This window comes from Peromyscus californicus, unplaced genomic scaffold, assembly GCF_007827085.1.
Source record: "Peromyscus californicus insignis strain IS unplaced genomic scaffold, ASM782708v3 Scaffold_5__1_contigs__length_169319896, whole genome shotgun sequence".
NCBI lineage: Eukaryota > Metazoa > Chordata > Mammalia > Rodentia > Cricetidae > Peromyscus > Peromyscus californicus.
Genome location: NW_026294573.1, coordinates 60,166,943 through 60,193,944, shown reverse-complemented (window position 1 = coordinate 60,193,944; position 27,002 = coordinate 60,166,943). Strand labels below are relative to the sequence as shown.

The 27,002-nt window shown below is 39.1% G+C and overlaps 1 protein-coding gene across 36 annotated transcripts in view; it reads right to left on the bottom strand.

Annotated features, from left to right (window-relative positions):
* Positions 1–1,233: 1,233 nt before the first annotated feature.
* Positions 1,234–27,002, bottom strand: part of Elavl2 (ELAV like RNA binding protein 2) — a 171,684-nt gene continuing 145,915 nt past the window's right edge. For 27 of the 36 annotated variants that reach the window (XM_052716256.1, XM_052716239.1, XM_052716247.1 and 24 more), the window contains 4 exons: positions 14,558–14,711; positions 11,028–11,253; positions 4,606–4,644; positions 1,234–4,040 (listed from right to left, as the gene is read on the bottom strand). In XM_052716256.1, coding sequence (XP_052572216.1) covers positions 3,710–4,040; positions 4,606–4,644; positions 11,028–11,253; positions 14,558–14,711 — 750 coding nt within the window. In that variant the 3' untranslated portion in view covers positions 1,234–3,709. The remainder of the gene's footprint in view (positions 4,041–4,605; positions 4,645–11,027; positions 11,254–14,557; positions 14,712–27,002) is intronic. The other 9 variants (XM_052716230.1, XM_052716228.1, XM_052716227.1 and 6 more) reach the window with 5 other exon arrangements.

The following is a 27,002-nucleotide window of genomic DNA, read 5'->3' as shown; positions in this document are numbered from 1 at the left end:
GTGCCTTCACAACCTTCTCTCTTACAGGTTTCTTTTCGCCCACTGTCTGCTCAAATGTAAAGGAACTCCTGACATGCAAACCAATCAAAATACCGCTCAAATGAGAGGAGGGAGGGCGGGAAGGGTGTCCGAACACCACACAAATAAAAGGATGAAATTCACGTAATAGGAAGAGTGGAGAGTTTAGTTTAATTGTAAGCTGGAGGGAGAGGCAGTGCCTTGCCACTCAGACCCTCTTGGCTACTAGGTTGTGAATTCAGAAGAAATACTTTTAATATGGCTTTTACCAAAAGCAAAATGCAAACAACCAATTAATGCAATCAAAAAAAGTCATTCAGTACACTTAAAAAAAAATCATACTCAGATTTCTGAAGTTTTAGGAAAATAGAATTCTCGCAGAAAACAATAGCAAGAAGCCGGGCACACTGGTGTTCATCTTTAATCCCAACACTCAGGAGATTGGCAGATCTCTGTGAGTTCCAGGCCAGCCAGGACTACATAGTGAGACCCTGTCTCAAACAGACAGACGGGAAGACAGACAGCCAAAAGGAACAGCAAGAAATGTCTTTCCATCCATTCATCTGCTAGGGACGTGTTGCGATTAAATGCATAAATGAAGCATGGACAGAGCTGGCACACTTCACCATTTGCACATGTGTGCTGTACACATGTTAACCTAACAGAAGGAGAATTTTCTGTTTCCGAAAAACTCCCTTAATGAGATAGCAACTGTGCAACTAAAGTATCATACACCAACACCTATGGGGAAATCAGTCTTACCGATAGAAGAGAATAATAAACTTGCCTTCCGCAAGTGCTCCTGAACTAGTTAAAGTAACTGTGAAATTCCTGCTCCGACAAGTAGCTGAAGGTTAAATCAGTTACACAGTAATAGCAACTGGGTCCTCAAATTTTACAACTGGCTGATGAAAGCACATGTCCCAGCAAAAGTCACCTAGGAATGCATCTGACAACTAACTAACCAGAGTATCATTCAGTCATGGGTTTTGCTTTTAGGGGTTTTGTTTGGTTTGTTTTTTTTGGTTGTTTTTTTGTTTTTCCATATTCTCCCTTCAGTTAACTTGTCTTCTGGATTCTTTCAGGTAGCACAGCTTTCAGCCAGAGTTCTAAGAACACCCCTGTTTTATTTAAAGATTTTTTTTTTTTTTACTAGACTGAGTAGAGGTGCCCCATAACCCGGATGTATTTAAAGATACACCACAGTTCTTTCCCTTCAACTTTGTTTATTGATGTACCGAACATGAAAAAGCACAAAGAATTCAAACACAAAAGAAAACATGTACAGCCTCTTAAATACTCAACAGAATATATTTTCTATTCCAACAGATGTGAATTAAGTCATACTGTACAACTTCAAATAAATACCAGCCTTACATTTTATTAAGTGCTCTGATAAACACTGTAAAGTGAAGCACAATTTGCATGCCCTCTCATCAATGCCTTGGTTTGCTACAGTAGTACAGGAAAGAAGCGTGTAGCTGCTGTTTTCCCACAAGGGAAACCTTATTTTTTTTAAGTATATACATGTATTTTATTTTTTTTATTTTTTTTTAACGCAGGTTAACTCTGACAATCTAAATGCACCTAAGGATATGAGAAAGTGCTAAGCCAATTGAGTTCTGAATAGCATTGAGTGGGTCAGCATGAAAACTCGCTTACTCACTTTAGCACGCGCCTCACAGTATATGTACTGTACTATACTGAAAAATTTTATAACTACAATTTTAAATAATAAAAAATAAAACTCAAAGCAACTGCAAAGATAATGTACAACTATGTTATGCATAGCACATTGCCTGTTCTAAGGGGAAGCATATGAGCATCTCAGTTTATACAAAACGCAGGACGTAACTATATAGTTCTCAGTGCATCCTGATGAAGGCAACGGTTGCCTTCAGCTTTTTTGAAAATTTATTATAAGCTAGATGCTAATCAGAAAATATTTTGTATTTTTTAAAATTTCTTTCATACATGGTAAAGACTTATTTTATTATTTCCCCAAATAGTGGTTTAAGCATCATACAAAGTTAAATTTCAATAGCATACAGATATTTATGATTTTTGTATGAAAAATGTAAGGAAATTTGTTCAAAACCTATGGTTATACTCATTTTTCTTTTTCTTTTTTTACCACAAACATATTTATAAACGAAAATGTAGCATCACCATAAACAGCTGAAGCTAGACTATCTACAGACAGAATTAGCAACGAATCTGATGCACTGTAAATTCAAGTCCTCAGGACAACAGAAGTGGATAAGCAAGACCTCAAGTAACAATGTTAATGCCATTTACAAAGGAAAAAACTGATACAAAACATTCAAAACCTGAACATCACTTGATATGTAAGGGAAAAAAAATAAAATTAGCTGAAAGGTTCATAAACACAAGGTCTTATTTACATCACACAAAGCTCAGGTGTTAGCCTTAAACGTAACTCTCAAAATACCTTCAAATATATCCAACTCAGATCGCCTTTGCTGACTTGCTGCAGTACAAATCATGTGCAACATCTTATTTTCCTTAAGACAAAACAATTCTTCAAACGATACTGCAAGTACATCACTAAACACCATGAGCTCTATCTGAAGGGATTTCTTTAGGAAGAACAGATTTTCCCCCATCTCTTGGTAATTTAAATTTCTTGCCTGCTCTTATATATTCTTTTGTAAATTTTTTTTATTTGTTTCAAAATCACAAATCAATGTGAGCCATCTATCACATAGCAACCAGGATGATCAGACACCCCACTGGTGATTACGAAAATGAAACCAGCAGTGTTCCCTCACTGACTCAATTCCTCTCATACAAAGATCTCAAAAGTATTTTTCTACATCATAAATCTTTCTAAATTTTCCAACCGTTGCAAATTTCCTGGTAAATTTTAAAAGCTCACTAGGTGTCATATGAAGAGATTTCTCAAAGTATTCAAGTCAAAATATTTGTTCCAGGACCAGTAAAAAGTTTCTCCAAATTTTCTTTTTTATAAAAATAGATGCTTTTTTTAAACCCACATCAAAGAGGCTCTTATCTCTTTGGCAAGGTACTGCTTTACGAAAAGTTCTCCAGTATTCTTACAATAAGCGTTTATAATGTCACCCCCCCTGCCCCAGCCCAAATCAGAATTACAAAATAAATACTGTTTGTAACTTCATAAATAAAAATGTAAACTTCAAAATACTTTTCTGAGACATAACGGCAATGCTTTAAATGTAAACCAAACAAAGCTAATTAGAGAACAAAAAAAAAAAAACCAAAAAAAGAAAAAGAAAAGAAAAAGTAAGAAAAGAAAAGGAGGTGGGGAAAGACACAACCAACTGAAGAGTTACAACACAAAGCCTCAATATTTACTCACAGGTTCAAGGCAGTTATGTAAAAAGAAAAGCAATGTCTTCCCTTAGCTGAAACACTTTAAAAGGTCCACCTTCTTCAAAGAAGGCAATAGAATGCAATGTGACAGGTAAAAACCCTGTACCTCTTGTCCATATTCAAACATAAAAGATATTTAAGAAGTTTTAATTCAAATACTAGCAATAAAAAATCTCACATAGTTCTTAGGATGCTAAGTAGTCATTTTATCCCCATCTCAACACTGACTTACAAAGACATTTACTAATGTATAAAGTTTCTCTTAACTTGCTTTTGTTGTATAGTTTTCATATAGAAATGGACTGAGGACAAGAGCTCATTAGGCTTTGTGCGTTTTGTTTGTCTTAAAGGAGACCTGCAGTACTCTGTCTCCTAGACGGTATCCATTGAGGCTAGCTATCGCCATGGCAGCCTCATCATAGTTTGTCATAGTCACAAATCCAAAACCTTTGCATTTATTGGTGTTAAAGTCACGGATGACCTTCACGTTGGTGACAGCTCCAAAAGGCCCAAACATTTGCCACAGGATACTTTCATCTGCATCAGGAGCCAGGTTGTACACAAATATGCACCAGCCTGTTCCAGGGTGCCCAGGAATATTAATTCCAGCCAGACTGGTCATCCCATCAATCGTCATTGGTGAAAACCTACTAAACAAAATAGGAAACAGACACACACACACACAAAAGGAACATAGATTGGTTATAGCAATGGGTTTAAGTTCCTTTCCCTTCTCCATTTCCCCAATTTAGCAATTCCCCTCTCCCAACAGATGTATACAGCTACTGGATATGTCAACCGAGGCTCTATTTGTGGCTTGTAGGGACAGACAAACAATTCAGGTATTGACAGGTTATGAAATGACCATCTGCTGCACTGAGTAACAATTTACACAATGGCAAAGAAATCTAAAAACTGCCTTCATGAATTGAACAGGACGGGGAGGGGAGAAAAACCAACACATAACATACACATGCTATATAATGTCGCAATGCAATCTGAAACAAATAATGACTTTTTAAAAGACTAAGTGGCGTACAGTGGTATAAAAATATTCAATGAGTCAAATGTGCTTCAAAAGCAGCTTTACAATAGGCTATACATGCAAAAGAAAACCCAACATAAATTTATGAGGGTGGAAATATTGCTCCCCAAATCAAAGAAATTAATCAATTGTGGGAAGGGATTATGAGTATCATGAACCTGTGTCATTACCTCTTCACTCCATAAGCCATATTGAGCAGATTGTCCAACCTGCAAAACACACATTTAGCAAACTTCAGTGTTTAATTTTCCCCCTTGAAGTTCATGAAAGCTAGGCTCATTACTGCCACCTTCCAAGGGGATAATTGTGCATAAAATATATGTGATGTCTCAAAACACTGGGTCTTTGACCATTCCTGAGAGAATGGGCACCCACTGTGGTAGAACACTGGCTATCTCTACAGGGTCAGTGCAGCAAAGAAAAAAAGCAGTGGTCATCTGAGGAAACAGCCAGAAACAAAATGTGAAGGCGCTAGAGTAGTTAACAGGTGACTTCCCACCAGGCAAGTTCTAAGAGTGTCACTGGAGCTGATCAGCACTTTTACAAACTCCCACACTTCTATTTGCCACAATTCCATTGGTTCCTGAGGATATTGAAGCACACAAAGATTAGCCAGCTAGCCTAAATTCACAAGGCTAGTCACTTCAGAGCAGTCTGATCTTTAAAAATCAAAGATGTAGAATTATAAGTGCATTGAATTTTATGGACAAACATGGCTTTATAGAATTTGTGCCATCCTGCTTTATCATGTCAAGAAGACTATTGAGAGTGCCTCAAGTTTCTAGATTTTACAATAAGTTACACATGAGGAGCAGGCATGTCTAATGCATAGCCATACAGCCACCCAACTGTGAGAATGCTCCCCAATCCCAAAGACAGCCATAGGTCAGAGGGGAGGCACAATCATGTCTTTTAACCCCTGTGAAAGGCTAAGTGGGGTGGGTATCAATCAGCTTTTGATGTCCAACCCAAGCACACAGCAGAGCACATAAGAAAAGCAACTCTTCTCAGTTTTCTAAAAGCCAATGTATTCCTTCTGGTCTTTGAGAAAGAATGTTGTCCTTGCACATCCTAATCTCAGTCTCCACTGGGCATTTGTTTCTTTTGAAAAAAATGAAAAGGAAGAAGTGTTGAGTTGCTGTAATGCAAAGTGTAAGACGAGTACAAATCGCAGTGGCACGAGATCTTCCTTCATCTATTTGGGCCTGCCATGTGCCATGACCCTCTCAAATGTACCACTTAGCACAGACCACTAGTCTGGGCATTGCATGTTTATCACATACCTGATGATTATGTATAAAAGCAAAGGTTACCAAAATTATCATCCACCACTTAATATAGGATGGAAACTACCCAGAAGGCAGACTGGGTGAGAATATTTGCACACACAAAGCATAGAGCAGGTAGGTGTAAAGAGTACAGAATGTCAGAGGACTTTGTGTTTTGCAGAGTGAAGATGAGTAAAGATATCATGCCTTTATATACAAAAAAACCAAGGTTACAAACATCAGGAAAAATGAATGCAAATTCGCAACACCAATCACAAAGCGATCTGATACAGAAAAGTTCATCAACTTCCTGGAATGATAGATATGAAATGCATTTGACAAATGGCACCTGTGGGACAGATGAACATATTGGAGTCCCTGTTCAAAGTGACTAAAGGATGAAATCCAGAAGCTCCATTTTCCCTCCACCCACTTAGAAGACAGCAACCAAACTCCCAACATAGAATTTCCTTTAAATGTGTCTGTTTTTAAGATAGGATGGAAACCAAACCTGCCATGGGAGTGAGTTACAATCACTGAGGGAAAAACATCTTAGTTCCCAACTCTATCCCATTCCACAATCTCTAGGACATCTAGGACTTTTGCAACTAGGCCTCTGCAGACCCTCAATGGGCCTCATAGCTGCCCAACCTGTGGAGTCTTATATGGTTCCCTGACCTTCAATCATCTCCTGATTTTAGGGGAAATTCAGTCTTTGGGTATTTACACCTCAACACCAGCTCTCCTCCCCCATCAGTGTGAAATACTGTTCCTAAACAGCCCAGGCACAGCAGCTGGCTGACTACATACATGCAACCGAAACCCATTTCCCTTGTTCTCACTGCCATAAATCTATATGTCCCATTTGAACCTAGGGAAGGCAGTGGGCACTTCATATGGACATTAAGCAGCCTTTGTGCAGCAGCAGGCAGCACATTATAAACTGTGCAGCTATAGGAGAAAATGTCATAGTACCCCTGGCACAGCTGTCATACCTTCATGCTATGTCCTACAACTCAAGGACAACTTTCATACACGATTCTCTGAAAAGGAAGATACAGCCCAGTCTAGTGGCCTTTGCAGTAACTGGGGGACACACACAGACAAGGTGTTCCACCATAGGAGTAAATGCAAGGAGTCAACTGCATGTATATTTTGCTATTTAAAATCAGAATGTTCTTAAATTATATTTAACATATGGACTGCACCAATATCTACATCTACTCTCCAGGGTATCTGATGCTTCCCAAGGAAGTCTGAGCCTTTCTGAGAGGGTGACCAATGTCCACAATCATTAGCTGGGATATAATCCACTTTACAAATAACACATTATTTGGAAGACTAGATAGAAAAACCTAGCTTCATTTAAGACATCCTTTAGTTAAAGAAAGATTCCCAAGAGAAGGGAAATTGGGTTAAAGATGATTCAGTGAAGAAAATTCAAGGAAAAAAAAAGAACCAGTTATTTCCCTTACTTCCTATAGAAACTGCATCAGGAGGCTAGACACAAGTCAATTCAACATCTCTTACATGCAGTCAGGAAATTCAAAGTGATAAATATTAACACTATAGAGGCACAAGCCATGTGCACATACAAGTGCACAGCAAAGACATTTGATAACATTTCCTATCACCAGGATAATGTAATTCAGATTTTACTAGACAATATTTTTAATAGAATCTTCTATCAGCTAGAGCATTTTCATTTCAAAGCTGGGTATTTACAAATACAGCATAAAACTAAGGTATCTGCCTAATTTTCAAGCTATTCAGCTGGTAGGTTAAGGAAAGACCATATTGAAAGGGAAATTAACAAAAATCAACTAAAGTCAGATATAATATGTGAAAAAGACAGTAAGTAAAAAACACAATTCTGGACACTGGAAGAATTATCAAACCTCTCCAAAGCATAAAGCAATAGTTGGCTTGAAGTTAACCAACACAAACTCATCAATATGTTCCCTTATCCAATCACATGGCATCATGTATTCAAAGAATGAGGAAAATAATTCGTGAGGCTTGATGTCTTTGTCTTCCAATATGAGGTCAAGCTAATGCAACTGGCAACATGCCTGAAGCTCAACCCAACAGCTGATTCCAGGCTCTTCAAAAATGCAAAGAGACACACAGAAGCACACACATAAGCCACTGCCCAGATCACACTCAAGAAAGTTAAATCTACCTTACAAGAATGAATAAGAAAATTTTGTACACAGTTTAATTTGGATAATCTGTACTAAGAATATTCTTAATGGACTGAAATTACAACATGCATTTAAATAAATAGTCTGTCTTATTTTGAAAACTATAAACACTTCAATGAGCCCATCAGATTAGCAGTGTTCATGTTTAAATAATTCTAATTATCAATACAGATTGAGCCATAAACCTCATAAGCCCACTTTTAAAGTTAATCCTTATTACATGGAATTTTACATTTGTATATTCATGAGTACTAAAAGTCCTTTCACTGTTAATATATCTTGTATTCTCCAGTCTCTCTCAGCTGCTAAGGTACCAGGGTAACATAAAAATACACAATGAGTTTTCTAAAATTCATGCTGGGAAGTGGCAAAGTCAAAGCAAAAGCATTATAACAACAAGTACTATGAAGAAATAACTGTAAGGAATTAGACCTCAACTACAGAAAAGAGCAAGGTACCAACAAAATTTCAAGTCCTTAATTCAAGTGTCTCAAAAACTCAAAGAAGATCAACTTTTATTTAATAAAACGTGAGGAAATTCAAGTTAATGACAGCCAAATTAAAGAAACCTTTGAAAAGCACCAGTCACACATCACAATACATTTGGATTGTAGAAATTAAGACTCCGCTTCTACCAATACATAGTCTATATCACACATTCTCTAGCACACGGGTAGTTCATGTTTTACCACTTAGAGGTGCTGGGGTAAGGATGAGCAGTGAGATGAGGGAGAGAGCAGGAATCTAAGGAAGGAAAAGTCTGCTCTAATTCCTGACTGCTCTCCATTTGGCACTCACCAGGTAACCTGGTGGTAGCTACTCCTTCAAGGCCAGCCAATTGATGACAAACTTAGATTGATAAGAAGGGCACTGTACAATCCAGTCCATAACTCCTAGTGATCTTCCTGCCTCAGCCTCCAGAGTAGCTGGGACTCCAAGCTCAAACCTCCATTTCCTGTAATCTTCCTCACTTACTATTACCAATCTTTCCTTTCAACTAATGCCCCTTATTCCTTTCTTCTACCATATCTTTCTATAAGGGTCAAACAATCTCAAAAGTAATGACAATATATACTGCTAAAAGTTTTAAATTTAATCATGAGGACAACCTTGGAAAACTTTACCCCATCAAAAATAAAAGGTATAGGGCACCTACAGAAGGACAGCAAGATTCAGTGAGGATGCTGTGGTGCCAAGTGTCCAGCACATGTTGCCCACATAAATGCTAGCCAGTGATCAGGACTCTCAATGCTATCTATGGTCCTCTGGCCTGGTCTTAAGAGTCTAAGAGTGCTCCTCTAATAAATAGCAACCAAACAAAACTACAGCTTTAATTGAAAACATAAAACAACAACCTAGGGCAGTACAGCTTTCTTCTAAAAAGCAAACTAAAACGAATTGGGAAGGACGACTAGAAAACACTGTTAAAATGAACTGGATCTTGACTGTAATATATTTTAAAATACCAACAAGAGAATAGTCAAGAAAGATGACAGAGAGAGGGCATAATCTGGCACTGAAAAGGGGTGCTGTGAGATTTCTTTCTGCAGAAGGAAATAATCAAATAGCCCAGGTGCCTTTCCTCTCCTTCAATTGCCAATACTTGTCACCAAGGTCAAAGGTGACACACATTTTGTTTTTCCCAATGCTTTTTCTCTCAAAATTACAGCAGCTAAACTCACTGAACCAGGAAGCTGGTCATCTTTGTCAATACAGTCTTTCATAATGCTATCATTCTCCCAGAGAGAATGCTAACCTAAGTAGGTATTCAACCTGGCATTTACAGAAAATTTCTTTTCACACCTAAGTATCATACTTAAGTATTTTTAGAAGGAGATATTTTAAGTTGATTTTTTTTCTTCTCTTTTCAACACTCCAATACACCAATGGGGAAAAATATATGTGACTGGGGCTAGAAAACATGTAAGTTAAGTCCTCTAGCATACAATGTTTGTGATTATGTGTTTTGGTAATTAACTATTTTGTCTCAGGAAGGAAAGAATAAAGAATTACATGTACTTATTATAAAACATTAGCTTAGGAGTTAGATGCAATGTGGCCAAGTGGTATTTACAACATCCTGGGAAATAAAAACTGGGTGACTTGTTCATAAAAATCAGATGTCACTGTTTCTAACTGAACCTCAAGTCACTCCTTTTTTCATATTCAGAAGATATGCTCTGAATGACCCCTGGTCTGGTTGTTTATTCAAGGACTAGCTAACTTGAGAACTTGGGGTATTTATGCCCATTAGTAACTAGGTGCCTTCTTTGAGTTAATGAATCAGTGAACAACCACACAGAGGCAGAATCCAGACTGCCACTACTTTCTGTATGGCACAGCAAATGACTTTTAGATTTTTAAAGAGCTGAAAATAAAGGAAGAAAATGAGAAAGAGGAGAGAGAGAGAGGTGGGGGAAAATGGTAAGGAGAAGGGAAAGAAGGAGGAGGCATAGGTGCAAAAACCATGACTCAGAAAATTTAATGACTCCTCTCTGAACCATTAAGTTTATCAATCTCTAAACTGTAATGAAAGGAGATAGGGGGCCACTTTTAGAAGCTTAGGGCATTCACATAGTTCACATATATTAAACAATGTCTATATTATGAAACAAAGCTAACTGAAAGAGCTCAATTTAACAGCTCAAACACAAAAATTCTTCTCAAGAAAACAGTAACAAAAGGAAAACTGCACATCAGACTTCACGGTCTGTGGGTCAGGTTTTCTCAAGCTGTGCTTTGGGCCCAGGCACCTGTGGCTACTGGGTATCCTGTATGTTGCAGGATGCTCAGCAGCATCCCTGGACTCTACCCACTTGATGTGAGTCACAGCTCCACCCAAATTATGCCATCACGAATGAGTCTACACTTTGCCAAATGTCTCTTGGAGACAAAATCACTCCTGGAGGAGAGCTGCTCTTACAGTTAATTGCCCTCACCTTCAAAAGTTGCTATTTCCCCAAGAATGTTTTCTCTGTGCCCATTAAAGAAAAAGAAAGAAAGAAAACAACAGTAATGACAAACTCAAAGCAGAGATCTTGTTGATACAATTACTTGACAGTAAACCTGCACATTCTCCTCCAGTTTAGTAGCTGGGCACGAGAACTGGACCAGACTTACCTAAAACGCTGTGCCTGCTGAGCTAGCGGTCCTGGGTACCTTCTGTTTGGAGACTGGTACAGCTGGGAAAGGATGGCCTGATTGGTTTTTTGGCTTGGATTATTAGCAAACTTTACAGTGATTGGCTCTGTGGCACCAGGAGGTTTCTGGCCATTTAGGCCTTTGATAGCTTCTTCTGCCTCAATCCGCTTGTCAAATCGAATAAACCCTACACCCCTTGATATGCCTAAGGTAGATTTAAGTAAAGATTTGGGAAAGAGGGAGCAGGAGAGGGGAAGAAGAGAAGAAAGGATAAATTAATTTTTCCTTCTCATGAACATCTTTTTACCCACATATAACATTTGCCACAAAAATCACATCAGGAAGAAAATTTTACCTTAGCAATTCAACTTAGAATCTCAATTTTCCACCCTTTTTAAATGCACAAAATGACCTATACAATGTGAGTTCTCACTATCTATCACATGCTTTTCAAGAAGCTAAGAAAGCACAAAGCACATAAACCCATGCTTTCTTTCCCTGCATTCCCTCCTGCCTCCTGTGCTCTTTTAGTAGTTACACCAACTGTGTGCCTGAGTTCCACTTTTCACAGTATGCTATCAGACAGGCAGCCCCTTCCCTTGAAATGAGAACAAAATCAAGCATTTGCTAACACACTCTAGAGCAGATAAGCTCAACTAAAATTCTAAGTAAGTAATACATTCATCTTAATCACATCATATAGCATATGAAGGTCTCTCAAGAAAACAAAATCTAGACAGGCAGTGGTGGCACACACCTTCAATTCCAGCACCTGGGAGGCAGAGGCAAAGCTGATCTCTGTTTGAGGCCAGCCTGGACTACAAAGCAAATTCCAGGACAGTCAAAGGCACACAGAGAAAGCCTTTCTTGGCAAAAAAAAAAGGAAAAAGAAAAATGAAAAAAAAAAAAAAAAAACCTGAAGAGGGCCTTCACATTCTCTGAGCTTCCCCATGCTTCTCTTTAGCTTTATGTTACAGAAGTAATGTTGCATGGAGTAAAAGGCAAAAAAAAAGCCCTGGATTTTCCAAGTTAAACCAGGAGACCTGCAAGCTTCCTGGCACCTCCAGCATCCCTCTTAACCATGGAAGGCCATTCTCTGTCTGATAACAATGGCAAAGCAGGGCATGAACAAAGCTTTTCCGGTTTATGAGAAACAGCAGCGTGACTCTCAGCCCCTTCCATTTAATTTTCATAGGCAGGTGAGCAGATAATCACAGCTGGTCAACACAAGGTAAGCAGCTGCAGAGAAATGCCTTCTTGGCAACCAACCAGAGTCTCACAGTACCAGGTTTTGGACTAGTAGGTAGGAAAGTATAGATAATTCAAAGTGGGCCAATAAAGAAAGGAAGGGATACTGAGAAAACCTAGACCATCGTGACTTAAAGCAACCTCAAAAAGACACAGGGTCTGTTTGCCCTACAACCAAGCCTGGACAAGGCTCAGAATTTCCTAAGGTAAATAAGGCATTTTCTCCATGTATGCTTCTTCTGCTATCCTCTGTCACTTGGCCCTTTTTGTACAAACACCGTGCATTGTACAGGGTAAACTGGTGGCTGAATACCAAAACTTCTGGGTTTCATTTCTCTTCCCCTCCCCATTTCAGGGAAAGTGTATGTTTTTCTTGATAGTTGTAAGGATGAAGAAGAAATAATTATAAATATATCCTTTCATTTATCCACTGGCTCCTATTAAGAACCAACATCTCAGCTAGCATATTTCCAGCTCTCAGCAGGCTGAGGCAGGTGGTTTGCTACAAGTGTGAGATGCCAGCTTGATCACAAAGTGAGATCTTGAATTTCAAAACAGAAAAATGAAAAGAAAGAAAGAAAGAAAGAAAGAAAGAAAGAAAGAAAGAAAGAAAGAAAGAAAGAAAGAAAGAGAGAAAGAAAGAAAGAAAGAAAGAGAGAAAGGGTTTGAAAAAAAGAACAAAACACACAGAGAGAAAAGGAAATAAAATACTAAAATTTTTGGCTGCTCCATTAGGAAAGTACAGATTAAAAAATGGCATCCTCACAGGTGGGGCTACTTAAAGTTTGTGTGTGTGTGGTGGGGCAGGGGGCTGCATATCCTCAGGATTGAGTACATTTGGAGGAGGACCCCAGAATTTCTAGTTCTAGCAAAGTTCCAGCAGGCTGCTGATGTCAGAGGTATGGACCCCACTCAGGGAATAGTAAGTCTGTCCACTTGTCATCCTTCATACTCAGGAAGGGCCATCACTAAAAGGAAGAGGCATATTTCCATGTCACAGATGAAGCCTACTCTCAATCCACCAATTTCTCATTAAGTACAAAATTCTCTAAAAAATAAATAAATAAAAATTCTATGAACAAAAAGGTATTTCTGTTGTTCAGAATAAATCTTGTTAGGCTTGGACTTCTATTTAGCCCCCTTAACCAACAGTGTGTGTAACACACCAGTGTCACAGAGGGAATCAGGAGGAGAATGGACTGGCTACAGCAGCCAATGCCCTGTGTCTTGTGTGCTCTCAGACTTTCTCATGGCAGCACAATCTACAGACCATTCTCCCAGGCAAGTGTATACACTGTTGATTCTCTACCCAAAAGCCTATGAACAGCACTTCCTGTGAGGCCAACTAACAACACAGAATGGAAAAGCAGACACTCTGGCCAAGTTTACAACAAATGAACTGATCTCCACTTGAAGATGAAAACTGTGGCCTGATTTTATTCTGGGGTTAATCTGCTCCATTCTTACAATAAAAACTCATATGTTGTAATATACGATATCACAAGAAGGCTGGCATGGAAATAAGGCATTCTAGGTGACTTTCCACCCCCTCCTTTTCATATTTCTCTATATTTAAAATGTTTTGCAAAAGGACAAGTATTGCTTTTAAAGTAGGAAACTGTATGTGTACCTTGTTTTAAAAATCTGTAATCCAATCCATATTGCCAGCTTTCCATTAGCTAACAGTATTGGCAGAAGTGCTTCTTGTGTATAAAGTTCTAATGAACATCTTATTCTCATTTCATTTGGTCAAAAGTTGCGTTAGGCATAAAACAAATTGCTACCACTCAAAATCTCATCCTCTTACGTCTGCCTCTATGGTACAGCAGACCCTGGAAAACTGCCTCCACGGCAATTACCAGAGTGGATTCAGCCTCATCCTTGCTCAGAGGACCAGCTGCATACTGCTGCAGTAAATTTTTCTTTTCACAAAAATAAGATTGTTTATAAGGAGGATAGGGGCTTTTTTCACACAGAGGCTTGAAAATGAAGATTATAGCATCTATAAATTTATTACAAGCCATGAAACAGGCTTCAAACCTGCACCTTCAGGGTGGAAATGACTCAAGCTCGCTCACTCCACTCCACAATCTATTTCTGTCCATGCATATTTATGAACAATTCCAGCAGAAAATTGCATTTTCTGGCCCACATATACCTTTGATGTGTTCTAGAGGCAAGACTGCTATGTGAGAAGACAGAATATTTCACAATCTGCCCGTCAGGGAGCACAAGACTATCCAGAACCACTGCCCACTTACCAGTGACCTGGTCGACAAGAATGCGAGAAGTAATGATGCGCCCGTACTGTGAAAACAGTTGCTCCAGCTCCTTCTGGGTCATTGTTTTTGGAAGCCCACTGACATATAAGTTGGCATCTCTGATAGAAGCTGAACTTGGGCGAGCATAGGAAACCTGAAAACGGGAATAAGGTTAAGCATACTGGTATACTCACTCCTTTCAGAAACCCAATGCGTACCTTGACAACTGCTCCGTAAGGGGCAGAGAGCAAACACTGGCCTTAATGTAAGTAGGATGCTGTTTATTCATTGGGGGGCGGGCATTCCAGGACAAAAAGGAAATGCTAGTTCTCTGTGTGAAGAGAAGACCTGCTCCAAGCATATCTGTGAGGTCTCGAACCAGACCAGTATCACACACAGCATGGCACACTAATGGAAGCAGGCTGTCCTCAGCGGGACCAACAGGAAGCAAGAGATGTGCGAGCAATCATTCCTAGTTAACATATTTTGAAGTCATCAGATACATTTTTATGACTTGTTTTCTAGCCTCTACCATCTCTGGATATGGCGGGACCCATTTAAAAATATGTAGTCTTTAAAAGTGAAGGCTTTCTTATAATTTATGCCAATGCCACTCACATATAAACTCTTAGAGATTTAAATACATTAAGGAGTCATAACCTTCTTTGTCCATTGTCTTGTCATCCACAAGTTTTCATAACCTTCATTTTTAGACCCCAAGTATTTTCACTGACTTTATCTAATGTCCTCTCAAAAAAACCTTTAAAATGTATTTTAATTTTCATATATTATTTTCCCTCCCCCAGTTCTTCCCAGATCCTTTCTACTCACCCAACTTCATGCTCTTTCTCTATCTCAAAATAAAACAAACTAACAAAACCCACCATACTAAGCCAGAAGAGGCCATAAATATAAACAGGGAGTCCCTTTTGTGTGGGCCAATACTCCTGAGCATAAGGTTTGCTCTGGAGTGTGGTTGATATACCCAGTGTCATTCCATTGGATAAAAATGATTTCCCCTCTCCCAGCACGTACCAACTACAAATAGCTTCTTCGTTAGGGATGGGACTTTAGGCTTCTTTCTCTTTTTTTCCGTTTTGGTATTTGTCTGGCTAGAACTTGTGAGGGTCTTATGCATGCTGTCACAGTCTCTGTGATCTAGGAGTTCTTACATGTAGCAGCTCTGTGGTGTTTCCTTGGAGCTGCCCATCTTCTCTGGCTCTTACAACTTTGCTGCCTCCCTTATACTTAAAGTCTTTTAATGAAAGAATCCCAAATTGTACAAGATGGAAGACAAAAAGTCTGTATTAGTTTATAATCATCACTATTCAGGTCTTGCTCATTACTGGATCCTTAATGTTTAGAAATGACCAGAATGTGGTCAATGAAAAAATACTTGCTAATACCTCACTGATCATGTGAGTCCACAACACCACACCATAGCAATTTGTGGCACAGTCCATCATCTCATCTAGATTCTTGCCCAAACTGAACTCCATACCTGCTTTACCCATCATATAAGCATTATTTAGACAGCTATGGGTCCCCTAAGTGATCTGCAATCATACTCCCTTTGGTTTGACTGTGATCTCTTCAGGAATGGCCAACTACACAGATAGAAATTTTACAACATGACTTGTCTTCTACATCATTCAGAAAAATAGCCAACACATCTAACTTTGGGATTGACTTGCTAGACTAACACAATATGATTATTTATGCCTAACCATGTTATTACCTAGTAGTACCCACCTTTAATCAGGCTTATTACTCCAATATAGAATCTTTTATCAAAACTAGTATTTTAATAACTAAAGCAGCAAACATTTTCTTTTTGGTTTATGCCTGCAGATCTCTCTTACTTTTAAAAGGAACTTTCTAGGAAATAAAACAAAAGAAGAAAACAGGCCAGATTTTATATTAATTTATGAAGTTCTTGGTATCTTTTACCCTTGTCCCAACAGAGCTTACATTTAATACCCCCATCCTTATTTAATCAGTTTGCTCACGAACAACTGAAAATACAGATACTGTTCCAAGGGCTTATTGGAAAGTCACATTACACTGTCCTGTCCTACACAAAGGAATCTAGGACAGGAGTACAGAGAAAATATTCACATATACTCTTTTCCCTCTGCTCCTAGCTACTTAGTAATGAACACTTGTAAGTACAAAAGAAAAAAAAAAGGGGCGGGGGTTGGGGGAGAAAAACTTAAAGTAACCAAAATAATATAAGCAAAAGTTCAGCCTTGAGACTTCTGTACCTAGGATCCCACAGCCACTGAAGTATGTTTGAATCCAGTCGTGTGAATACATGTCTACGGCTCTTTTCTAGACTGATCTGCAATCATCTAAGGAAGCTACATAATCCAGCACTTGGTCCACTTCTAAACTGAGGACTGTATAGCTTTATTTCTGTGGCAGGGAGCCAGTCAGCAGTCACTGTGCTCTGGACCATGTGACTGAAATGCTCTCTTTGTGAAAGAGCCACTCGCCATGGGCTACAGGTCAAGTATAAGCATTTCTGCATTGTCAATGAGTGAGGAAGCAGAAGCAGACAGGAGGCTCAAGCTTAGCATAAGGTAGGGAGTGCCACAGTGGTGAAAGGCGACACGTCTCCAATCAGTGAGCCTATTGAAAGCTAGGTTCATTTCATTACAAACCCTGTTAACTTGGGACAAACGCCTTAATCCTATTACATCACATAAACCACAGAATTTTACCTTTTTAAAAGTAGTTCTTAAGAATAAATAAGTACTTTTTAGTATGCATGGCTTTCTTAAGTCTAAAAATTGGGGTGGCTGTGTTACAAATTTTATTCACCTCTATGTGCATCTGACTATGTCAAGAAAGACCTACATGATTAAGTTTAGAGTAACTGAGTCCATCACAGCTTTCCAAAGTCATTTACTCATGCAGTGACATTCACTGCTTTGTACATTTCAGACGTGTGTGGGTGAGGTGTTTTAAGTTATCCTGAAATATATTTAGGATAAAGGGCTTATATTTAGTGATTATGTAAAAACTGAATGCACACTGAATCAGTTGCCCTCCCCTCAATGTCCATTCTTTTGTTTGTTTTCTTGCTTTTGTCTCTGTTTGGTTTGTCTTTGAGATAGGACTTCATTCTTTAGCCCAGGCTGGCCTGAAACTCACTATGTAGCCTAGGCTGGCCTCAGACTTAAGTCAATCCTCCTGCCTCAGCCTTGTGGGTGCTTGGTTTGAGAGGTGTGAACATCCATAGCAAGCTTATATACACATTTAAATTCACATTATTTAATTCCAAATCGTATCTAAAAGGCTATAAGACAAATCTTAAAACAGCATTTCCCTATAACGCTGTCAAAGAACTGGTTTTCATTACTATATACAGACTAGAGATGATGGATTACACAAAAGCCCATGATGATAGCAAATACTGCTTAACAATAAAATCACGTTCAGGCTTAAGTTTTTGCCAGATATAAAGCATGATCAAATAGTTTTCTTTCCATGCCTTCAACTACCTCGTGAGGCAGGCAGGACACACATAAAAGAAATTAAGGCTGGCAGAAGAGGTAAAGAGACAAATCCCATGCCTGAGGTCATGTGCAGCTGCTGCTGAGTTCTGGATTCACCAACTGATCTTCTTGGCCCTGTACTTTTTTCTCCTGGTCCAGTTTTCATTCCACAGTGTCACACTATTGGAACTAGTTTGTTAGTTCACTTGTAAGAGTTCAGAATTTTTAAGTAACTCTAGATTGTTTCTTAAAACACCATGTATAAACTAAGCAAAGATAGCAGAAAAAATGTCACTAAACCAAAGTTATTTTTATGTCACATGCATTAATGTATTTCAAAGTAGCTTTTCTTTTTTTTGGTTTTTCGAGACAGGGTTTCTCTGTGTAGCTTTGCGCCTTTCCTGGAACTCACTTGGTAGTCCAGGCTGGCCTCGAACTCACAGAGATCCGCCTGGCTCTGCCTCCCGAGTGCTGGGATTAAAGGCGTGCGCCACCACCGCCCGGCCCAAAGTAGCTTTTCTTAAGAATAGTGGTTACCAGTTGAGATTAACAGCAGAAATTGCACATCATGATTAAAATTCGTCTTATTACACACTCTAATCCACATAAATAAAGAACACTATCCCTAAGAATTTCCAGAAGTGTAAGAAAAAGCACCTGTGCTGACCCTTCTCCCATAATGTACCAGGTTCCATCCTATGCCTGTAAGTTTCTCAGAATTAAAGCAGCCTCTTTCTTCTGCACTGTCAGGAATATCACTGTCAACAACATCCTGACTTCCAAGAAAAGGAAAACAGTTCTTCAATCTCAGAGGATTATAAACACCAAGTACACTTCAGACCACAGTGGGAACCCTTGTAGAAGGATGAAGATGTTCATTATGGGAACTTAAATCAGTTATCCATCCAATCTACCTAGTAAGTATCAGCAATGGTCACCACTCTGATTTTGCTGTGACTTTGGAGTTGTATGGATGCCTTGCATCAGCACTCACCTAGAGAACCACACTGGGGCTGGCTCCATCTTCTAAGTGTTAAATACACTTGTGGGTTTTTAAAACAAAATTCCCTCAGAGAAGACTAAGTGGGTTTTCTATACATGATGAATTCTGTACTAGAAATACTTCAATACAATGAATCTCTAGCATAAGTCCCAGTGGGGGCCAATAGCGTCTTCCTTCAGTAAATGTGAGCTGATCTCCAATCTACAGTCACTGGATTAATATATGGGTTTGTATTTTAAATTTTCACTGCCATTTAAACAGGTGAATATTTAATGCTTGAGGAGCAAGGTTATGAAATGTCAAAACTACTAAGTGAAGGATCTAATTTAAGAGGCAGCCAGAGCGTCTGCAATTTAAATATTTAAAGATGATACAGGGAGTACAAAATCTGAACACCAATCTGCTTCCAAGATAGCAATTTAAAACTCAGGTTTATTCTGGAATTTCTCACAAGCCTACAAGTGATATAATAAACCAAGACAAGCAATACTGAGGCTACTTGAGGGAGGAGGAGGGAGGGGGGAGCAGCAGGCAGAGATCCTCTAGCCAATGGCTTCCAAAGTGCTCTTCAAATGAGATTACACCGGACAAACAGAAAAAAAACAAACTTACCAAGGTAATTAGGTCTCAAAAATGGACTACTCTGAAACACACTATATTCTTTGTAATTAAAAACCCATTTCTTCATCACCAGCTAAAACTAATTACACATTAAACATGCAAAATGAGTAACACATATACTAAGAGTGGGCTGTTGAAACACGTTAATCAAAATACACAGATTAAAAGGGAACAAAAATATCTTACCAGGGTAAGAACTGGTACTTCATTAAACATGAAGCTTAATACCTCAGAACATTATTGCACTCTACAGAGCCCCATCTGAAACAATTCTGTCCAAAAGCACTATTGGCTCATCTCAGATTCATCAACGGGAACACCAGAAATAGTGATGTTAATACTGGCAGATTAAAGTGGCATGATCCACAAATGAACAAAGCAATCCCTTTCTTTTTACACTATGAACATCTGAAAAATCACCCACTGACAAGATCATCAATGAACAACTTTTATCATTTGTCAACTACTGACCCAGAACTACAAACATTAAACTTGAAAACTAGATACTTGACACTTTAGATATTTTTTAAAAGCCTTATTCATTTTCTTCTAACTGAAAAGAGTAGGAAAGGTCATAATTATGCCCATTTATGCTCCAAGTTAATTGCTGTTCATATCATAAAGCAAAAGCCTGATTGGGACTATCTGCAAAAGTGACCATTATTAAATCCAAGTTGGCTCTCGGTGTAGTAAGTGGAAGCAGAGGTCCTATGACAGCATCATGGCTAAACAGCTGGCTGCTGTGTGGCTTTCTCCTGAGGGACTTAGAACATACAACAGAGGGATTCAGCCTCAGAACACAATTCAGGCCACAGACCTTAAAATGTACCCAGAGGGAAGAGGTGTGCTTTGATCAGCTTCCAAATGCAAAATGCTACCAGGGGCACTTCTCAAAACACACCAAGCATATGCATATCACAGTCCTACATTACGTTTTCAGGAAGGGCATGCTTTCCCACGGGTGGCAAATGAGAAAGGCTGACAGTGCAGAATAAAGACTGGCTCCAACAAATATGTTGGGGCTGAAAGAAATAATCACTTCTAGCAAAAGGCTTATAAAGCCTTACACATTAGTGTAGTTGCCCTTGATATTCCATGATACAGAACTTAAAAAACACTACCAGTAGAAAAAATATAGAATTTCAAATTTTATTTAAAATATATTTGTTCAGTGTTTTGACTAATAATGACTGCTTCAACTCAACTGAGTTCAGAGATACCAGGGAATACTTTTGATGGTGTTATTCTCTGTTTAAAATGCCTGGAGCGCTTCCTATTGCTTTTAGAGTAACCTAAAATTTCTTGGACCTTTACGCCCAGGGCACTGAGTACTTTTTCTATATAAATTCAGATAACCTACAGTTTCCCTAGGCTTCCTGTTCCCCTGCTTCTCCGTGTCAAATAAAAGCTGCTGCTCTAACTCACCTATATTTCAGTCATTTCCAACTTCTTGCAGACATCATCTATTCTACTACTACATAAAAGCCAATGCTTGCCAGGCCCATCCACTGTAGTCCCAATCCCATGCTTCATTACCTGTACCTACAGTGAACTGGTTGTGCCAGTCTCTCAAATACAGACTGAAACAGGGCAAGACTTACTATTATCCTGTCTTATGAGTGACATGACTCCTTAAAATAAGGTAATAACCATTATACTACTTTACATGCATTGGTATCGACCACACATCTATTGTGTGGATGAACATGGTATGAGATGATCATGTACTAACTTGGAGAGTTTATAAAACCTTATTTAAAAGTTAAAACAAGCCACAAATCTGATATGGAGTGCCAAAAGTTCAAAGTGTGTGTTACCCACAGAAGGGACTGACAATTCTATTAAACATGATTAATGAGAAATTTTAGCTCTTACTGAGGATTTAAATCCCTGAAAGAAACAATCTTCAACAGAAAAACAGTGGGGTGGGGGTGGGCTTAATGTTGGAATAAAAAAAAATCAGAGATCATTTAATTCCATTTGTCTACACTTAGAAAACACAACTGTGACACAGAAAGGCAAGTAGCTTGTCCAAAGACAGAGAAGCGGGTGTTCCATCCAGAGGTGTGACACTTCGATCCCTGCATTTTTTTTTAATTATACCATTTGTTGAAACATGGTCTCTGTACACACAAATAACTGGTAAAATGCCAGTCCATAAGAGGATGAGCAGCCACTCCCAAGGAGATACCTGAAGAGATGCTCTAAGAAGTTATGGAACTTTGCTTTGAAAAGTAATTATTCTCTTACGTACATATAGGAGCTATGAAACATGGATGGCAAGAGGAGGGCTCAGTGTGTAAAGCACTTGCCATGCAAGACTGATGACCTGAGTGCAATCCCTGCAATCCCCACAAGGGTGGAAAAGGAGAACCCGCCCCACAGAGTTGTCCCCTGACCTCCATGGATGTGCACACATACATAGTAGTGATAATAATAATACTAATACATTCTTTAAAATATGAAACACAAAGCGAGTGATTCGATTAGTACAAATACAGAATTTCTTCTACTACTAATGCCCAAGATAAATTTAGGTTATGTGTGAAAAAAATAAATTTTGGAGGCAGGCCAGTAGAATAAAAAGAAAAACTAAGAATCTTGACATTTCACCAATTTATAGCAATTGAAATACACCTATAATAGAGGTTCTCCTATATTAAGTGCTTCTGCCTTTTGAAAATCATGCAGCATTTAAAAGAAAGACACAACTGGTTGTTTACACTATGGAGAATTCCCAAGGCCTCGTAGCAGTTTTAAATTTCATTAACTAAAAGCCAAGGCAATTGACCTTAGCCAACATAAAGATGAAGGTAAGAGTAAGAATAACTGGTCGTCAGACTGTTAAAAGATAATAACTGAGAACGTTGAATGACCAAACAAAAGCATACTGGTTGTAAGGGTTGTGCCACACATACTAGCAACTGCAGAATTGACAAATGCAGGACTAGAGAGATGGCTCAGAGGTTAAGAGTACTCGCTGCTCTTTCAGAGAATCAGATGTTCTTCCAGGAAGGGGATCTGGGTTCAATTCCCAGCACCCACATGGCAGCTCGCAATGGTCTGTAACTCCAGTTCCAGGAGATGCAGCATGCTTTGCTGACCTCTGTGGGCACCACATGCAAATGTTCAAGATACACATGTAGGTGAAGCACCCATACCCATAAAGTGAAAGATAAATAAATGATTAAAAAATAGAAAGAACTGGCAAATGTGGTTTCCTATTACATATGGTATAAACTCAGCCTCTGAACGTGACACCAAACAGCGTTAAGTGGAACCAATTCCATCCAAGCATATATGGGCCGTGGTGAGGGGCATGCTTCTATCTTCTCAGGTATGACAGCTGGTATAGAATTCTGGCCCTTCACTGATGTTTCTTCTTGGCTGTAGTAGGCAAATAGCTTAACGAGGACCTTTCAAGGTAATAACAGCAAACAACAGGTATGTGACCAAGACAGTCCCAAGGCACAACAGAACACAATGTCTTCCAAGTTCCTAAGGTATTTCTGCATGTGAAAAGTAAGTAAAAATGAAACTGAGTATTGCAATTCCCAATTGATATTAGCTTTCAGATAAGAAGACACAGTGAGAACAACTTGGCATATGATGTTTTAAGAGGACAATGGTTCAAACACTACGTAAATAAGACTGCCAAAATCCACTGTAATGACTGAAGTCCGTGCTTCAATACTACATGCATTTTATAAGACAGCAACAGATGGAGACCTAGTGACATGTAGGGAAGGAAACTGCCTTACCACAAGCAGAGGCAACATCCAGAATTTCAGGGGGAGAGGGGATAAAGAGTATAGTGGGGGAAGGCAGGGAATCTTGCCATGTAGTTCAGGATAGCCTTATGCTTATAATTCTTGTGCCTCAGCTTCCCAGGTACTAGAATTACAAGTGATGTGTGCATCACCACATGAGTCCTGCCAAATTTTCATGTGAGACAACAGAAGAGTCTGACTTGATATTCTATTTCGAACCAAACTATTACACATTAAATATCTCATTTTCTTAGTCCCTCCTGTATAGTTGCTAGCATCTACATCTAATAAAAAAAAAAAAGGTGCAAAATGAGAAACAAAGGCTAACTTTAGAGGGCAACAGTACTGGAAATAATCAATTTAACAGAGGAACATTCAACTCCAGATTAGGGCTCTGTGTATGTTTCTGTGCATAGGATGGGTTGGTTCCAATTCACTACACAACCAGCTGCCTAATGATTCGATGTGATTTCCCCAACAGGATAACTCTAGCATACGACAAAGTTCATAGCATAAATATGCTATGACAATGTTCAAGAGATTTAAAGGGAGACCTTGGTATTTAGTACTGGGATTTCTGTGTGAGATGTCTTCATTGCTGCCAAGAATCAGCTGCCTCAGAGCTTCTGCACAGGGAAATGACACTACTACTCAGAGTTTTTATAAGTTCTAAGCTCCTACAGGACTGAAATTGATTCTTAACTATATGCCTATTTTACAGCCCAGCCACCAAGTAGACACTCTAGAATATGATGAGTAGATATAACTCAGGGACTTGTGAAGGAGCTACCTGTAAAGAACCTCTCCAGCATGATGATGAGAAGTTGTGATAGTCAGAGACTGAGTCAACAACCAGGGAGCCTGCATGGGACTGACCTAGGCCTTCTATATATATGTGACAGTTGCATAGCTTGGTCTACTTGTGGGACTCCTTACAATGGGAACAGGGGGCAGTTCCTACTGCTTTGGCTGGCTCTTAGGAACATATTCCTCATACTGGATTGCCTTGCCCAGCCTAAATACAAGGAAAGGTGCTTAGTCTTATCATACCTTAATATGCCATGGTTTGCTAATAGCCATGGGAGGCCTGCCCTTTTCTGAACAGAAACAGAGGAGTCGAGGGGAAGGGGCAGGTGGAGTGGGGGAGGGAATGGAAGGAGAGGAGAGAAAAGAAACTGTGGTCGGGATAGAAAATTAATAAATTAATTATATTTTTTTAAAAAGTTGTGATTATTTGCTCAAAAAATGCCCAACTGGCATTTATGCTTCCTAGGAAACAACACGGGTTAAACTAGCTTGTAGAAATCAAGATGTCCTCATCCACCTCATAGCAAGCCATTTTCCAGTAATGGCTTCTTAAGGGTTCTTTCAAGATTCTGAAACTGGAACAGAGGACACCTCTAACTGCTGCACTATATCTCCTAAAACATCCTAAGCCATAATGTATGTAGTAGTCCATGAACATGAGTATGTCTCTAACACAGTGTCACTAGGTTACAGTGCTAGCTTGGGGAGGTAAACACTTGGGGCTTGCTTTAAGTTACCCCTGCTGTTTAAGAATAACGTCATCTAGTGCTGGCTGATAATCTATACAAAAGCAAGAAGAGCTCAGCAAGCTAGCGTTGGCGGACTTGATATCCTAGAGCTTCACAATCTCTACTTCAGGTCTGAGAAGAAAAGAGGAAGCTATCAAAGAGTCATGGGCAACAGGCAGAGAGTGACTGAGAGGAAGGACCTGCAGGGAAAAGCTCACTTGAAGGAAAAGTTCAACTAAATCTTCAGAAAAAGATAAATTCTTCAGATATCCGCTGTGGGACCTTATCTCCAATGATGCCTGTAAGGACGTGACAGAGCTTTGCACCACCCACCCAACATCAGAGATGGCTTTTTTAAAGTATCCAGAAATGTTGTTTTTAGTTGTGTTTAAGTTATGAGGTTCTCCACTTTTGAGCATGTGAGCATGTCTCCTAACAGGGATCCCCAAAGGGCAAACCATTAGCAGGAGTCAAAGGTAATGTTGGTTAGATAAATAAGCCAAATAAGTGAGTGCTTCTATGACAGACTAAAACTGATAAACAATGGCAGAGGCTTGTGAAGAAGGGCAGAAGGCATGGAGATGGGAGTGAGCTCTGCATTCTGAAGGACAAGGAGCCCAGCCCAGACAGAATACAGATGCTGGAACTACTGAAATGATGAGCTGGGGTCAGATTCTAGGGCCCTTAAATATCAGTGTGAAGCTCACAAGAGCAAAGGAGGGAATGGCTGAAAGGTGGAAAAATCACCTGGCAGGAAAAGGCAAAGATGATAAAGGGCATTTTCCCATCATGACCTGGACAAAAAGAATGGCTGACATGAGTGTGCCAGTCAAAGTCTAAGTTAATCCTATCCACAGTAAGTTTCCTTTTGTTCTATAACTAGCAGACACACTTCTTCAGCACATTATTAATTCAGATACTCAAGTCTTCTCTGACTTATTTACACATGCAATAACAAAGGTAAACTGTTCCTGTCTCTTCGTGTTCAGGAAAAACTGTAGAAAAACTTTACCTTGATGTGGGTCTGTAAACAGCTTAGTGAGTCCCACAGGACACCATGGACCTTCATAGAGCAAGCTGAGCCCATTTCTAAGAGTAAATAATGTTATCTATCCCTAATCCATTCTTCTTGTTCCTCTAATGATCAGGACTTCACAAAAGGAGCTTAGATGCAGAATATACAGCTACATTTGGTAGCGTTTTCCTACGAATCTATTCTGTCAAAGGTGACTACTTGACAGAACACATACACACTTCTGTAATCTTAAGATTTAAGTTTCTTGCAAAGGGGGCATCATACCAAAGCTTCTGCGCCCCAGATATTCCTATGAGAGTCTTCTCCTTTCTTCACTGAATGAAACCATTCTGTAAAGCAGTCACTACAGAGCCCTCTAGAAAGCTAAGGACACAACCATTTCCACTGCTCTTTGCATTCACTTAACTAACATCCAAGTAACAGTCATATAAAGTGAGTGCTGTCTCCCTAAATAACCATGTCAACGTCAGACTGCCTCACCTTATTCTAAGTTGCTCCAACATTCAGCAAAGCTAACTGGAACACACTACACACTCAAAATGCATATAAAATTAATATTTAATTGCTCAGAGATATTTCCTGCCTAAGACTGCACAGCCATTATAATATGATCAATTATTTTTACAGTTTTACATTTGTTTATTCTTGTCCTTTGGGTGGTGGGTAGTACATGTGCGATAGGAAAGGTAACATTTAAAAGCTAGCAACCTGGACTAAAGATAGGTATTGGTAGAGGCAGCTGGTACAGTGGTTGTCTAGCATGCATGAGGCCCTACCATGGATGCATGGATCTCCAGTACCACATAAACTGGACATTGTGGAGCATTCCTGAAGTACCTTGGCTACAGTGGGAATCTAAAGCTAGTCTGAGTTACACAAGACCCTGTTTCAATGCTGATGATGGTAATGAGAGAAATAATAATAATAATAATAATAATAATAATAATAATAATAATGTTAGCAAACTTTACTACTCACTT